Consider the following 15,922-nt stretch of genomic DNA (forward strand, 5'->3'; position numbering starts at 1 on the left):
ACCAATGTAGGAGAGGAGAATAATGGCTTTCAGGACTGTAAACACAACAGGCAACAGATAGTACATGAATCACAATTCAGTCAACGTTTTCACATTCTTTAGTAGTCCCCCCAGACAGTGATCTGCTTTCACTGGTTCAGAAAAAAAAAATATATTAAAAATTAAATAACACTTAAGTGTCCATTGTGAAGATTTCTATTTCGATGTAAACAATTTTCTGCCATTTGCATTGATGTAGTCCGATGTGAGGCCAGAGTTCTAGACGTCTTATTGGTACTGTAAATAATTTTTCAGAGACAGAGGCAAAGGTAGAATTTCTATGTCATGCAGGCGGTCTCTGCCAAGAGCAAAACGAATTGATCTTCGGCACAAGTCCATTAAAGGCAGGGGTTCCGCTGGAGAAGAATCAAAAAAGAAAAAAGAAAAAAAGAAAAAAGTTATTTTTTCAGCATCTTCATTCACACGCAACATTTTATTTATTAGCTTGGATTCTGTATTGTATTAAACAGTCACAAAGGCAGTAACGGTTCGGGGCGGGGGGAGGGAGGAACCTGACAATCATCAGGCAATTAAGATAATCAATAGAGGAAAAGGCCGAATTCTACATATTTCACCCCCCAAAAAGGACTGCAAAGTTTCAGACTGAACATCCTTATCTGTAAGGCTCAAAATCCTAAACCAAAAGCACTCTTCAGAATCAAACTGTAGGGACTTCTAACACAACGAAGATCTTTGACTGTTTATAACACAACATTTGTCACGTCTTGTTAATGTGAACTATGCTGGCAACTTCTGACATTTACATAGCAGGTTCCTTCTGTGTCTTAGGAACCGGAAATGGTACTTAAGGGTAACCAAATTTCTCAGCAAGCACTTCTTATCCTGCAACGCTCTCTCAGCCTTTCTTTCTAGGAATTTCACTGCAGGCAAAAGCCAAAACAAAACACCCTTAAAATGTCTAGAGGAAATGTAACCTTTTCCTCCATGAATAAATTAGGGAGGGAGGATTCAGCTGACTAGAAGGCAGGAGGTGTGTTCTTATGAGATGCATACCCAAACACCACCAAAATATAGAGACACCATTTGTAGATGCTCAAAGTTTAATTTAATAGAAGTTAAATATCTGTTGGAAGAAATGCCTAGATGATAGCACTTAATATTGAAGATTGAAACACTGTGATCTGCAGCATCTCAAACCTTTTCTCCTCAAAATAGAGAGGAAAAAAAAGTCATGTGCCTATATTATAGTGATAACCTTTCATAAACTTGAGAGACGACTTAGAAGTGCTCAACACTGTACAGAACTCTGTTTTTATCAAGAGTTCATTTATGTGCCACATGCACATCTACACAAACCATGGTAATCTACCAAACCAGCAACCAACATTACAAAGCACAAAATATCCAGTTTAAGGATTAGTTTTGCATGTGATCATTATCTGCTCTAGTGACACACCACTGTCTCTTAATGGGTTTTGACTGTTGATCCCAGCATCACATTTGATTTGTAAAATCCACAATTCACTCTGGTGTTTCCCAAAGGTGTATAGGGGAAAAAAAAAATCTTAGAAAGCATTCTCTTGTACACCAAAAAATTAAAAAGCTTTTTTAACTAAAGTGCTTTTTTTAACCACTTCAGTGACTTTTCCTTAAAAATCCACTTCATCTATAATTTTCGCTATTAAAAGATTAAAAGCATCAGAGCCCTCACATTCCATTAATAAGGTAACATTTTCTATACCTCAGTGATTCAGGGTTTTATTTTACATACCAGATTTATGCATCTTAAGGGATGAAGCTGTAAAATTCATTAACCAGGATTAACAAGTAGGAGCAAAAATAGCTCATGAATTCCAGCACACAAAATACAACACAGCTTACACCATAAACAACAATTTTCTGAGCATCTTCCCAGAATCTCTGAGGCCCCATTAAGATGATGTAAAAGAAGAGTAAGAGTGTTTAAAGCCATTAACTAACCATGTGGTCTCTCTTTTTTTTCCCTAGACAAAGGAATACATAAAATGTAGCCATCTGTGCAGCCAGACACAGAGTTAATCCTGAACTTCAAAACACAATTTAAGAAAAGGTTAAAATAATTTTCATGCTAAATGAACATCTCTTGTCTCACTTCCACAGGGAATTTTCAAATGCTAAAGAAAATGCTCCCAAGTATTTGCAACAGCTGCTAAATTACATAGTGAATGTGGTTTTGCAACTTGAAAATAACTATACTTATTTTATTCTTTCTACCCAAAAGCAATTCAATCCTACAACAAAATATTGTAGGATAAAACTGTTCTCATTAAATACATTTACGTTTTCTGGGGTGCTGATTGTGAAAACTTGGGGGAAAATTGTAACAGCATTTTAAGTGACAACTTCTGGCAACTGTGAATAGTTATAATTGATCAAATGTTAAATTCGATTAAAAAATAAGAGTTTATGGGATAAACATAAAACTGTTTAAACTTAAAGACTGACAATTTTTAAGCAACCTAAGCCACTAGAAGCACCATTAAAAAGTTGGTATGTACCTTAACGCATACCTCAATTCCTTCTCCCATACATTGCACCCCACATTTTTACCAATTGGAAAAAAGCTTGAATTTTAAGCAGCACCAGTTCTTCTGAAAATTGAGCAGAGTTCCAGGGGGGGCATTCTAATGACTGTGGGGAAGAGATGGAAGAAAGCTCCTAAGAAGATTGTGCAGACTTTTGAACTTGTGCTTGATGGCAACATGGAGTGATTCTCAACTCTGGCATCTAGGTGCATCCCTCAGCAACACCCTGCCCTGAAGGTGAAAATCATAGAATCGTTTTGGTTGAAAAAAGATCTTGAAGATCATCATGTCCAACTATTAATCCAGCACTGCTAGGTCACCACTAAACCATGGACATCAGCATCATATCTAAACATCTTTTGAATCCCTCCTGGAATGGAGACCCTGCCACTTCCCTGGGCAGCCTGTTCCGGGCCTTGACAACCCTTCAGAGCAGAAACCATTTCTAATGTCCAGCCTAAATGGCCCTGGGCTGGGTGAGCACTACTGCATGCCATATTGCAGGTCTCCTGCCCTGGGAACTGGCAGAGCAAGGGCATACCCCAGCACCACTACCCTGCAAACTAGACATAAGTATGTGGTAATTTCAGAGATGCTTTTGCTTTCATCAGGTGCCAGTATCTGGTGTTGGTGCTGGGTGCCAAGCCCAGGCTCTGCCGTGCCCCCTCTGCAGCTCCAATGATTCACCGGTTGTGAGGCATTTCCTGCACTGGAGCTCAGGGAGAGGGAACTGGGATGATGTTAAGCACAGCATGCTGGTGAGGACATGGACCACTGCAAAGAGGTTGGTCATCATCTGCTGTAACACCTGAACTGTCTCTTTCAGACACATGCAAATATCAAAAGTGATTCAGGTTTTCAGAAAAATTAAGTCAGAAATAAAACTCACACTTTTCAGAAAGAAAAAGCCACCCTGAGTACATAAAAGATTGCCACACACCCTGCCTAAAACACACACAGACTTGCTGTATTCAGAACACTCAACAACAAAGCCAAATGTTCAAAACAGCATTTCCAAAACACTATTTTCATTTGAGATGATACAAATAATGTTGAGAAGAGAATATTCTAATAATACCAGAGATGGGAAGATGAATATTCTGAAGCTACATGGTTAGCTGCAAGTTCAGCTAATAAAAGTCTTTCTTTCACAACATTAAATATCTACCTTTGAAAAACTTTCAACTTCAGAGATACAAACTGATTGTCAGAACATGTCACTACCTAATATTCCTCATACGCATTTTATGTGCTGGATTTTTAGACTAAGCCACAATGCCAGGGAACTGGAACGTTTGAGCTCCCCAGAAGAACAGGAACTGGCTGTTTTGCTGAGGTTACGTGAACTCCAGAAATGTCCTTGCCATTAGCAAAGGAGGAATGAATTGCTGAGCTGGAATGCAAAACTCTAAAGAAAACATGATTCACAAGAATGGCTCTTTGTGTTAAATTCCCAGCTAGGCTAAGAAATTCACAGTGAGACAATCCTGGGCAAGGGAGCAAATTTTGCACATGAAATCTAGTGCTTCCTCTCAGGCTACAGCAGAGCTCAGAGAGAAGAGTGAAGCTACAGCTAGCTGGGTGACACATGAACTGAGCCTCGAGCAGCTCCTGCCACCTTCCTGAACGTGCTGCAAGGAATCTTCTTCTCATTTAGAGTTTACCATGAAACCTCTTCACCAAAGGTAGCTCTTCGTGACTATCACATTACAGAAAACCATTTTTCAATACCAAATACCACTGTGAAAAAATAATACTGCTGAGTTTGTGTGTCAGAGTTTAATTCCAGTGCCTCCCAATACTGTATGAGTTTACAAAAAGGCTCGTCAGAAAACAAAACAGTTTAGAACCAGGCTTTCCATTTCAACTGCTCCTCAGAAGTGTATCTGCAAGATGCCCACCACTGGCTCCAACACAGGGTACTCCATAACAAACCTTCCTTTCCCTGCACTGTAATTACATGCACGGCCAAGTGCCCTATCCTGCACTTGGGTCACAACAATCCCAGGAATGCTCCAGGCTTGGGGCACAGCAGTTGGAAAGTTGCCCAGTGGAAATGGACCTGGGGGTGCTAACCAGCTAACCATGAGCCAGCAGTGTGCTCAGGTGACCGTGAAGGCCGAGCACATCCTGGCCTGTATCAGGAATAACGTGGCCAGCAGGAGTAGGGAAGTTATTGTTCCCCCGCACTCAGCACTGGTGATGCTGCACCCTGGAGTGCTGGGTTCAGGTTTGGGCTTTTCAGTACAAGGACATCAAGGTGCTGGTGGAGTGTGCCCAAAGAAGGGTATTGAAGCTAGTGAAGGGTCTAAAGCACAAGTCTTATGAGGAGCAGCTGAGCAAACTGGGGTTGTCGAGTCTGAAGAAATGGTGGCTCAGGGGAGACCTCACTCTCTGCAACTACCTGAAAGGTGGTTGTAGCCAACTGGGGGTTGGTCTCTTCTCCCAAGTAACAAGAGACAGGATGAGAGGAAACAGCCTCAAGTTGCACCACGGGAAGTTTAGGTTGGATATTAGGAACGATTATTTCACTGAGAAGCTTGGCAAGCCCTGGAACATGCTGCCTAGGGAAGTGGTGGAGTCACTGTCCCTGGAAATACTTAAGAAGTGAGTAGTTGTGGTGTCGAGGGACCTGCGTTAGTGGACTCAGCAGTGCTAGGTTAACAGTTGGACTTGATGATCTTGGAGGTCTTCTCCAACTTTAATGATTCCATAATTCTATGCACATCCACACCTGAACCCCTGGGAGCTGGGGACAAGGCACAGCAACAGTCACTCTTCTCATGCACAGCTGCTCTCACCAAGCAGACTTCAAAATAGCTTAAACAGCTATTTCACATAACAGCTAATAGCTTAAAAATAGCTCAAATAGCTATTAATTAAATAAAAATAGCTATTTAAGTAGCTATCTAGCTATTAATAATCCATAACAGCTGTGTTGATACAAGCAGATATATTTGTCCTAATGGCATCACTGAGTGTTTAAGGACAAAAAGCAAAGAAACATCTGTAACTAAAAACAGCTAAAAACAACTACTTGCTCCTGAGCATTTCTCCAATAAATATGCCTCTGCAATAGCAATTTGCACATCATTACCAGCTGAAAAGTTCATTTAGTTTTGGCAACCTGTCCTTATTTAACAATCTGGCACCCCAACAGGATAGCCTCATCTTTGTAAACAGGATTTTACAGTTGAGATACTAAAGTCATTTAGCAGCCAATAACACTAAATATTATTAACTGAAACGTTACATAAGACACACAAAAGATCAGCTTTTAGCACAGAACAGTTATTCACCTAATGATAATACTCATTTTTAAAAGAAATTTATAAAGCTCTAGCAGCACATAAAGTTCATGACTTTCATTAATCTGTTAACAATATATTTTTATCTCGTTTTAGAAAATCAGTTGTCTGTGGTAAACAAACTAAAACAAACCACAAAGCAAAATTAAAGCTGGCTGAAAAACAAAGAAGTTTTTGCAAGAAACACTGCCATCAAAAATTATTTTTTTAAATTATTGTTTTATGGGTCAAAGACACCAAATCATCGTATTGGTTGATATTTTTGTCCTTAGTAAAAAGCACTTCTAGTCAGTGATTCCTGTTATTTTTTCCAATTTCTGCAGGGCAGCTTTAAAGTCAGAATACAGTGCTATGAGACAGAGATACGATCACACACCATTAAATAAATGGATGACATCTTCCCAGTCCTAACCTTGCTGTACTTAAAACAGTGCCCGAGGGAAAAGCCATCTCATTACTGAGGCCACGGTGGCACAACCTTTCTTGCCCCAGGATGCCCATCACCAAACAGAGGAGTGAGGTGAAGCAGCATGACCTCAAGAACTGAAAAGAAAGTTGCCTATTAAAAAAGTAAATACACAGTGCACAGAGAGGTGTTGGAAATCAGGGAAATCACAGAATGGTAGGTACTGGAAGGGACCTCTGGGGATCACACTAACAAGAGAAGACATTCTTAGGCTGTCTCTGTTCTGGTGGGCCTCCCATAAACCAAGTGGGAAGAGAAAGCTCTCTCCAGGGCTCAGCACAGCTCTGGTACCTGACACCTACCTGTACTGAGTGACAATCCTCTGTCCCCCACCAGGGCCCTGACTGCCCACCACACTCCAGACTGCAGCATGCTTTCTTTAAAACCTTTTTCTTGAATTTCCCCCTTTCCTTCAAGTCCTAAAACACCTGATAAGGGGAAAGATGGTCTAAGTGTTTCCACTAGGGTGATTTAAAGTATAGGGAAATCTGTAACTACCATTTAATTTCCACATACAATGAACATACAAATACATATAAGCTGGGAGTTTTCCTTCAAAACTTTCTGCCAAAGCTTAATTATTGTTTTAATTCTATGCAGTACAGGCCACATTCTTTCCCCCACATGATATGGTACATAAATAAATCCCATGACATATTTATGGCTTCCCTAATGCAACTGATGGAAAATTTGACTCATGTTACCTAAATGGCACAATCTAGAGAAAGGAAATTGCAAATAATCTATTAAAGAACACAGGCTATGACCAGCCATAGAAAAGGGTAATAAATCACCTAACAGCAATGAAAATCCAGTCAAAGGATAACAGGATAAAAGAAGTCACTGATCTATTTTTCCCCACAGATATCTTTAAGCTCTGCAGCCTAACCCAGCAAACCACACAAATGAAGCAACTTCCAGCGTTGCCTTTTATTTACAGCCCAGGTGATCTGGAGGAATCACCCCTGAAGAACTCTGCAAATCAAAAGTCAACACTGGAGTTTTTCAAAGAGCATCACTGTTAGTCTCAAACTCCCTTGTTTGTCTGTAACTCTCTCTGTTCCTGGAGAAAAGGAAGCTGAGGGGAGACCTTCTTGCTCTCTACAATTACCTGAAGGGAGACTGGAGCAAGTTGGGTGTTGATTTCTTTTCCCTAGTAAGGGACAAGACTAGAGGAAATGGCCTCAGGTTGCACAAAGGGAAGTTAAAATTGGATATTAAAAGAATCTTATTCACTGAAAGGGTTCTCAAACATTTGAATAGGCTCTCCAGGGAAGTGGTTGAATTCCCATCCCTGGAGGTGTTTAAAAGTGCATAGATGTGGTGCTGAAGGACATTGTTTAACACCAGACTTGGTAGAGTTATATAATGGTTGGACTCCATTATCTTAAAGATATTTTCCAACTAAAATTGTGTAACGATTCTATGATTATCTACCCAAGATCTCCTCTGGCAGACCAGTACCAAAGATGTGCTAGCTTCACAAGCATGGTGTGTGCAAAAATCTGAGCAGCCCCCTCAGAGCAGCTGATGCTATTACAGCAAGCAGAGCCCATGTACACCCTCCTTCAGTCCCTCCATCGCCCTCCCACGATTGCAGCTTGGTCCTCTACAGCTGGAAGCTATCACACTCACTTCTTCAAAAGCATAAACGGGTGGCAGATGGTGAAATTTCTTGTTATCAGACAAAGCTGCTGTCTCCAGCAGTTGTCTGCTAGGACAAATAAAGCTTTCTGATCTACCACACCAGTACCCTGCTTTCAGCAAGCAGGGTGGGGATGTAAAAATACAAAAATAACACAAACACGGCCCTGTATCTGAGTTGACCCACATCCCACAAAAATTTGGTGCTTGAAATTAAAGGGAGGAAGGAAGTCAAGAAAGCTTGAACAGAGCTTGAACAGAAATCAGGAGTAAACTTCCCTCCTCCCCTTCCTCAGCAAGGAGGGGATTGTTTTACAGATACCTTTAGCTTTTAAGTGTTAAATGCAGTTAAGATGAGTTTAACACTCCAATCGGACATCATTTAGCAGAACCAAGATGAAAAAGCAGCAACGAACAAGCAGATATTCTGCAGCATCATTTGTTTTCAGTTAATGCTCTCCAGCTGTGCTTGAGAGGAAAAGAGTTGAAAAGCAGAACAAGATGAAAACAAACCAAAACCAATCCCAAAAGCCAGTGGTCTCTTGCTAGGGGTTTCATAAAGAACCTCTCATTTGAGCACAAGTATGTATCTCTTTGCAATTTCTTTTTGGCATTGCAGTGTTCGCCATCTCCCATGTAGAAAACACAAGATTTAACTGGTCTTGACTCAGGACCATCAAAGCATGTACTTCAACAAATTCAACACAGGCTTAACATTTATTCTTCAAGATTTCAATTTATTAGACTTAAGTGTATGCCTGAAGACTTTTCTGAATCATATTGGTTCTAAAAGTGTTATTCCCAGAAAAGTAATGTGCCTGTGTGCATCTGAAGGAAGGCTGTATGGATGGAGTCATATAGACATATATTTGTAGAAACCCTCTTTTGAGAGGCTCTAGGTGCTCTAAAGTTGCTGCCCTCTAGGTGGGTTTACAAGCCACATAAAAAGGGCTCCACATCAAGCCCATTCAGTATGTACAACAGGAGGAACACAAAGTCTGGTCCAGGCCAAATCTATGACAACTTCACCATGGAAACTTTCCTGAGAACCTTCATTTTCTGAATTACAATAGCTCATTTAAATGTATATATGTAAAATAATAATGTAATTTCCAATAACAACAACAAAATAATCACAGGCATCATTCATTCTTGAAACCATTTTACCACACTAATTCTTCAGTCTACCAACTACCCAATTGTACTGCTCTACAGAATTCAGCAGTACAAAGTAGAGCCAGCTACTAATGAATCTGACCAGTAAATAAGTGTCTCTCTTCCAAGGAGCAAAACCCTGTAATAAGCTGATTTTGCTACAACTTGAAGGATTTGCATGCTGCCAGAGAGCATGAGTAAGAACGTTGTCCATTTCCCTTCTGAAAGAGGAAGCACATGTATGATTTCATTCCCTGTGTGCATGGGGAGAATGCAAATAGAAAGAATGAACTGCAAAGATTTGCTTTCTGGCCTTGATTTGTTTGTTCTTCTCCTCCCCCCTCAAACACTGCCATTAAACAACTTTTTGCTTTGCTCTGGAATGCAGTATGAAGGTAAAGTGAGACAGTTACTCCAGTGATGATCTAAATGGGCTGTAGTAGGGAAGACACCTAATATAAATATAAGCTCTTTAAAAACAACAAATAAAATCAAGCACATGATGTTAGCAATGAGCCTCAGCTACAACCCCTGGCTCCTCAGCTCCTCCCAGCTCAAACTTCACCAAGTGTAACATGTTGGGAATGAGGCTTTGGCTTAAATTAATCTGTAATGTACACTTCATAACTTTTACTCTTAGAAACATATTTATCACCATTAAACTCAGCTTGGGTGCCAGTCCATAAAGGGGGGATTTAAAATATATCAAGGTGAGAGAAGATTAAAGCTTGGATGATGATTTCACTGAGTAGCTGCATTGGAGTTCAAAACAATGTTGCTGAGGGGTTATGGATAGATTTACAAGCGAAGCATTAACAGAGAAAGTTGAAATGAAGTTCAGGTTTCAAGAATGAGCCACTGCAGACAACTCTTGCAACAGGAGCTCACATCAGGCAAACAGTATGCAACATGATGAAAGATATATACTGAAAGAATTCCATGTATTGTATCTCTTCATGAAATGTGTTTCTCAAATGAGCACACAAAATACCCACACAGAGATTCACACCTATAGCAACCTTGAACAGGACTTTATTATTCAAGGTGAGAATCAGAAAGATTTTAGGTGATTTTTTTTCCTATCCCTCAATTCATTGGGATATTTCTGACTTAATAGTTTTACAGCACACAGTGAGATTTCTTGGGAGGAAACTTAATTGTACTGATTAAAATATTCTAAAATTCAAAACTAATTATCTGTTCTTGAGCACATTTCTATTTTGTGTTAAGGAAAGAAAGAGATGAATATGAATTGAAACAGGTGGGTAACAGGTTGTTTGACTGCCCCATCTGCCCTTCTCCCTTAATCCTATTTTATCTACCTGTGTGCACTTTGTGCAACATACCCCTTGAGAGGCACGATGAAGTATGGCCTGTTCTGTGCCCAGCACACTGGAGTCTCACAAGGACTTCTAACCACTACCATACTAAAATGACTCATTCACGACTTCCATTGCTTACAATCCCTATTCTCAGTTGCAACCTATTGTTAAGAGTTTCCCATATGGAGGTTTAGTATTACACTACATAATAAAGTTAACTTACTCTAGTTAGCAATTATTGATTCAAAGAATCTTCTGCACCACATTGACAGGACAACAGAACTGATGACTCTCCTACTTAAAATTAATACAAATTCTGCTGATCTGTTTAAGCCAATAAATATTTGACTACATTCTTCATATTGTTGTTACATGACATTCCTCAACTGCTCCAATCTGAATTACCCAGAAGCTCCAACATATGCATTTTCTCAAACCAAGCAAAAAAATCGCAGCAGTGTATTACTGAAATTCTACTGCAGTTGTTTACAAGCTAATGATCTCTAAGGTAGATGTGCACACAACAGACCTGACTCATCCCTTTATTACTCCAGTTTTGATATTAAGAGAATTACAGTGGAATAAATCTGGAGCTATGAAGTTACAGTTAGGCCCAATATAGTGAGTTTGATCCCATTGGTTTAGTACTGTTTATATTTTCAGCTTCTTGAAAGTGATTTTTGTGTTTTAAGTACCACACTCTTTACCAGCAGAAAATGGGTTCTGCAGATGATCTGAATTACTTTCATACTGAATTTAGGATTCGTCATCACTCCTAGTAAGCCAACACAACAGATGCAAATTTCTTAAGACATTTCTAACACAGTGATTTTGAACACAAGTGCTCTCCAGTGTCACAGGTAGAGCACAGAGGGTTGCTCACCATTGCTCAGCTCTTCTCATCACAAGCCTCTGTTACTATCTTTCAACCTTGGCAAAACTCTGGAATTTCACACTGCTGTGGCACTGCCTACAACTGGCACTCCAGGCACATTGTCTTACTAATGGTCTGGCTACTTTGTAAGAAATAGTGTCTGTGGAAACTATTTCTGTATCATGCATTCTGACACCTGTTGTATATGTTATGTTACTACGCCCCAAGCCCCTGAAGTACCAACATCAAAGATGAAGGAAAAGGTGCAGAGTAGGTAGGCTAAGGAGAGTGGTTTATCACTAAAGCAGCTTTTCCTGCTCATGGGTGCATGGTAAGGATCCAATATGATAACAAATATTAAAACTTAAATGAAAAAAATCCTGGAATTTTACATGGGATTACTAGACTCTGATGTCTAACAAGTTTTACTCACAATGAACTTCTTCACCTCCAGGGCAGCATTGCTGGGCAAAGTTTTCCTGCACTTGGTTCTACTGCACATAGGGACAGCAGGAACCTACTCTGAACCGTCTTCTCCAGCAAGAATGGCTAAAGGGCAGTGGAACCTGCTGCCATTCTCTATCCAGACATCATTCTACTCCTTACCACACTTAGTATTTTCTGGAGAACTGCAGCTGGAACTCACGGCTTCCTTCACCCCTGTCCTCCTCCAGCTCATCAGATCCAGCTAACACATTTTTCTTTAGACTTCTCTAACTATCATGATGATTCTTCCCCCTCCCTTGCTATTCCAATGAATTCTCACACAAAGCATATAACAGCAAGAAGTGACTCAGGTCTTTTACCACAGCCCTCTCCTCCCCACACACCTCCCAGCTTCACAGTTGGTCCTGCTGTCCTTGTGCTTTGTGTTATCTACTCCTGTTTTATGGCCACCATCTGCACAGGATGTCATTGTTGTCAAGCAAGACGAGAAGAAAACCAAAGGCAGCTGAACCACCAAGCGGTGCGGCTGTGCTCTGGAAGGAACTATAAGCCACCACAGACCTGGGTTTATTGCTTCTTACTGATTCGTTATCAAACATGCTTGGTCTATAAATAGCCTTTTCCAGCTCTCTCTGCCTCAGCTGTCAGCTGGCTTATGCAGTTGCATAGGTGTGAAGGAAAGCATCACTTGGCCCACAGAAAAGCAGTTAAAGATTTAACTAGATTTTCAGATCCCAGAGTAAATCTTTAAGACTCGTAATTACAAAACTGCATCTGGGAACAACAAAGCAAAGCTGAACAATTCACTCACCTCTCTAATGTACTTGCATACTTAATTTCTGCAGGAATGGGAATTCTATCAACCCATTAATACAGCTGATTTGAAACAAAAACTAGAACAAAAGAAATAGAATATGTACTAAAAACCTAAGAACAATGTCTATGTGTTTTCAGATTCCTGAAGAGATTTGGGTAGTAGCTTGTCTTACTCTCTCCTCGTATCAGCCATCATCTGCTCTCAAAGCAAAGAGTGTAACTCAGTGAAATAGGCTTTAAAAATGAAAAGCCTTTTTATCTATGGGTCTGCAAATATCAGGCACAGTATCTTTTGACTTTTTAAACTCAAAATGTATGTGACGTTAGTGCAACAAATGAAATGCTAAATTATTAAACCAAATTCTTTACCTCAGTCCTTAAAATCCCAAGTACACCTCCCCTCAAAATATTGAAAGCACATTCAGAACTACACACAGCACAAAGAATGCTTCCCAACAAACTCCTTTTGCTCCCTGTCCACTCAGCCTTTTTTCACTTCACCAGAGTTGTCAGAAAAGCCAAAGAGAATTTTGCCAGGGTAAATACTGTTAAATGGGGTCCCCCATCCATAGATACTTCATTTTTTCTGTTGCTAAGTCATTTCTGATGTCAATCTGCCTGTAAAATGAAATGGATTTTTTAGACTCTGACCCCTCAGGCATGACCCATATATGCCCATGCCATTTTGAAGTCTTGGGTATTTCTTTAAGTTAATCACATAAACAATGACAGGGTAAAAAGCTGCACACAGCTTTCCAAAATCATTCTTTGTAGTGGTGGGAACTTAGAGCAGACTTCCTAGGGAGCATTCAATCTAACCCATCCTCTAATCCCATCACATTAGTTAGTTGCTTACTTAGGTTATGCTTTCAGTCCTGGGCCCAAGAGGAAAAATCAAGACCTTGTGCTTGGTTCAAATTGTATTCAGCCATACACAGAATCAAAACCGCAACCCTAAAGCAGCTTGTAGTCAAGCACCAGGGGCAGGAAAACTCAAAGAGATTACAGTAACCTGACCCAAATTTCCCAAAGTGCTAACACTTGTCTTGCATTTCCTTCTTGTCCTTTCAAAAATTAGGAATTAAAAATATTTGAAATGTAGGATTAATAAATGAAGAAAAATTGTTCCCTTCAGAGTTGAGAAACAGAAAGCACAGACACAAAGATCCAGGGCACTGCAGCAATGAGAAGGTGACTCAGTTTATCCTTCCAAGCACCTCACAGCTCAAGAGACAAGGAGAGAGGGGCAATGACCCCCTAGAGCACTTCCTCGGGAATTCAACAGCACAGGTCTTGTGTGTGCTACTCTGTCAGAACATTCACAATGCTAGAGATATAGCAGAGATCTGGAGCCCTCCATCACCTGCAGCGCCTGGTTTCGGTTTCCCCTGCAGACATTGTAGTGAGCTGGGTGTTGGTCTCCACCCAAGCAACAAGCAATAGGACAAGAGGAAATAGCCTCAAATTGTGCCAAAGGAGGTTTATGTTGGATATTAGGATTGATTTCTTCCCCAAAAGGGTAGTAAAGCCCAGGAATAGGCTGCCCAGCGAAATGGCAGAGTCCCCATGTTGAAGAATGGCTTAAGGAGAGGGGACATGGATCAGTAGAGGCATTGTACAACCCAGGCTTTGAAGATGGTCGTGACCAGGTAGCCATGGTATAATCTTTAGCATAAGTTAGGCCCTTAGCCTAAGTCAGGGCCTGAGTTGAATGTTAGCAAGTTTGCAAGGGCAGCTTGTCCTTGAAGTTAAGATGGGCAACTTGGGCAGAACTGAACCCGGGTATGGGAGGAGGTGTGGCTGTTGTGGAAGCTGCAGGTGGAAGGAGTGTGCGAGCGTGACCTTTTGAGCTGTGACCAATTGGATGAGGACAGGTAGGCACGTGTTGTTGTTTGGTTATAAAAGTTGTGGTTGTAACGATAAAGTTTTGAACTTGCTTTATCACTCACATTGAGTCGGCTGCTTGTTCCACTGCGATTCCCCTCGTCATCCCCATCCTGGGCAGGATTTAAAAGCTGTGTAGATGGGTGCTGAGGGACGTGGTTTAGTGGTGACCTAGCAGCGATTGGTTACAGTTGGACTTGATGGTCTTAAAGTTTGTTTCCAACCTAAATAACTGTGATTCCCAGGACCTCAGGCAGGGCAGGAGGCAGGGCAGAAGGCAGGGCATGCTCTCTCCTGCTGATGCCCTGCCTGGGGAGACTGGGAGATCAGGAGATTGAGGAAAACATTACTAATTGACAAAGACAAAATCAACTCAGGAGTGGCAAGCACTGCATGAAGATCAGTGGAAAAACGTCAATGAACAAAGGGAAAGAAAAATAAAGGCTTCTTTCCTTTCTGTGTGTGACTATTTAGTGCACTGTTTTCAATACAAACCTATACTTTATATCATCTCTGCTATTAATGACATATTCGTAAGTTGATGTCATGCATTCCATGATATGAACTACATTTTTTTAATAGTAAATACTTGAATTTTTCAATTGAAATATGCATTTGTCTCCAAGCTTAGTAAAAAACTTCCATCTTAGTAAAAAAAAGGGCTGTGTTTACATACAAGCTGTTGGTATTGATATACTTTCTGAAGACAAAAGCAGGACTATGTATTATTCATCACTGCCTTTTCCTTGTTAGATAGTGTCAATTAAAACTGACCTTCCAGGACATTCTTCTCTTTAAAATACCAAAATCAGATGAAAAATTTTCAAAACTTCTGTTCCCATGTAGCTCTGAACAATTAACTTTTGCTCAAGCCCAGTAGTTAACTCCATAGAGCAACTTGTACCATTGCTTGAAGATCTCACAGAAGATAAGTCACACTGAGGCTAGAGCAGACCATGTGTTCAGATTTCCAGTATGGATCAGGGCTCAGCACACTGCGATTATAACAGTCCAGGATGATGGGAAAACATTCCAATTAGAAGCATCTCATCAACTTGGTTGTTAGATGCATCACATTTTTTAGAAGCCACTTGTGCATAATACTTCTCATTTCATCAGATTCATGCTTGGGATAATCTGTACAGACTGAGTAATTACTAGCAATAGAAAAGGTCACAAAATTCTGCCTGCTCCAAAATCTATTCCTCTCCTGTGCTCAGTAGTCACAGTAGGACTGAAATCTTGCTTTCAAATATGAAAAGCTCAATTAATTTTATGTGCATCTTTCCTTTTGATGGATGATTTACCTTAGTCCATTCAAACATGGGTTGTTCACAAAAAAAAATTTCCTTTGAGTTCCAGTTGGGCCATGGCACCAGTTGCCATTGGCAAAGCCGTGGCTCTGTTCCCAAAAGGACCAGCTAGCCCTAGCAGGTTAAGAG

General features: G+C 40.5%; 1 protein-coding gene across 1 annotated transcript in view; it reads right to left on the reverse strand.

Annotated features, from left to right (window-relative positions):
• Positions 1 to 223: 223 nt before the first annotated feature.
• Positions 224 to 15,922, reverse strand: part of SPSB4 (splA/ryanodine receptor domain and SOCS box containing 4) — a 64,462-nt gene continuing 48,763 nt past the window's right edge. The window contains exon 2 of the mRNA XM_054386143.1: positions 224 to 395. Coding sequence (XP_054242118.1) covers positions 268 to 395 — 128 coding nt within the window. The 3' untranslated portion in view covers positions 224 to 267. The remainder of the gene's footprint in view (positions 396 to 15,922) is intronic.

Source organism: Indicator indicator, chromosome 13 (assembly GCF_027791375.1).
Source record: "Indicator indicator isolate 239-I01 chromosome 13, UM_Iind_1.1, whole genome shotgun sequence".
Classification (NCBI taxonomy): domain Eukaryota; kingdom Metazoa; phylum Chordata; class Aves; order Piciformes; family Indicatoridae; genus Indicator; species Indicator indicator.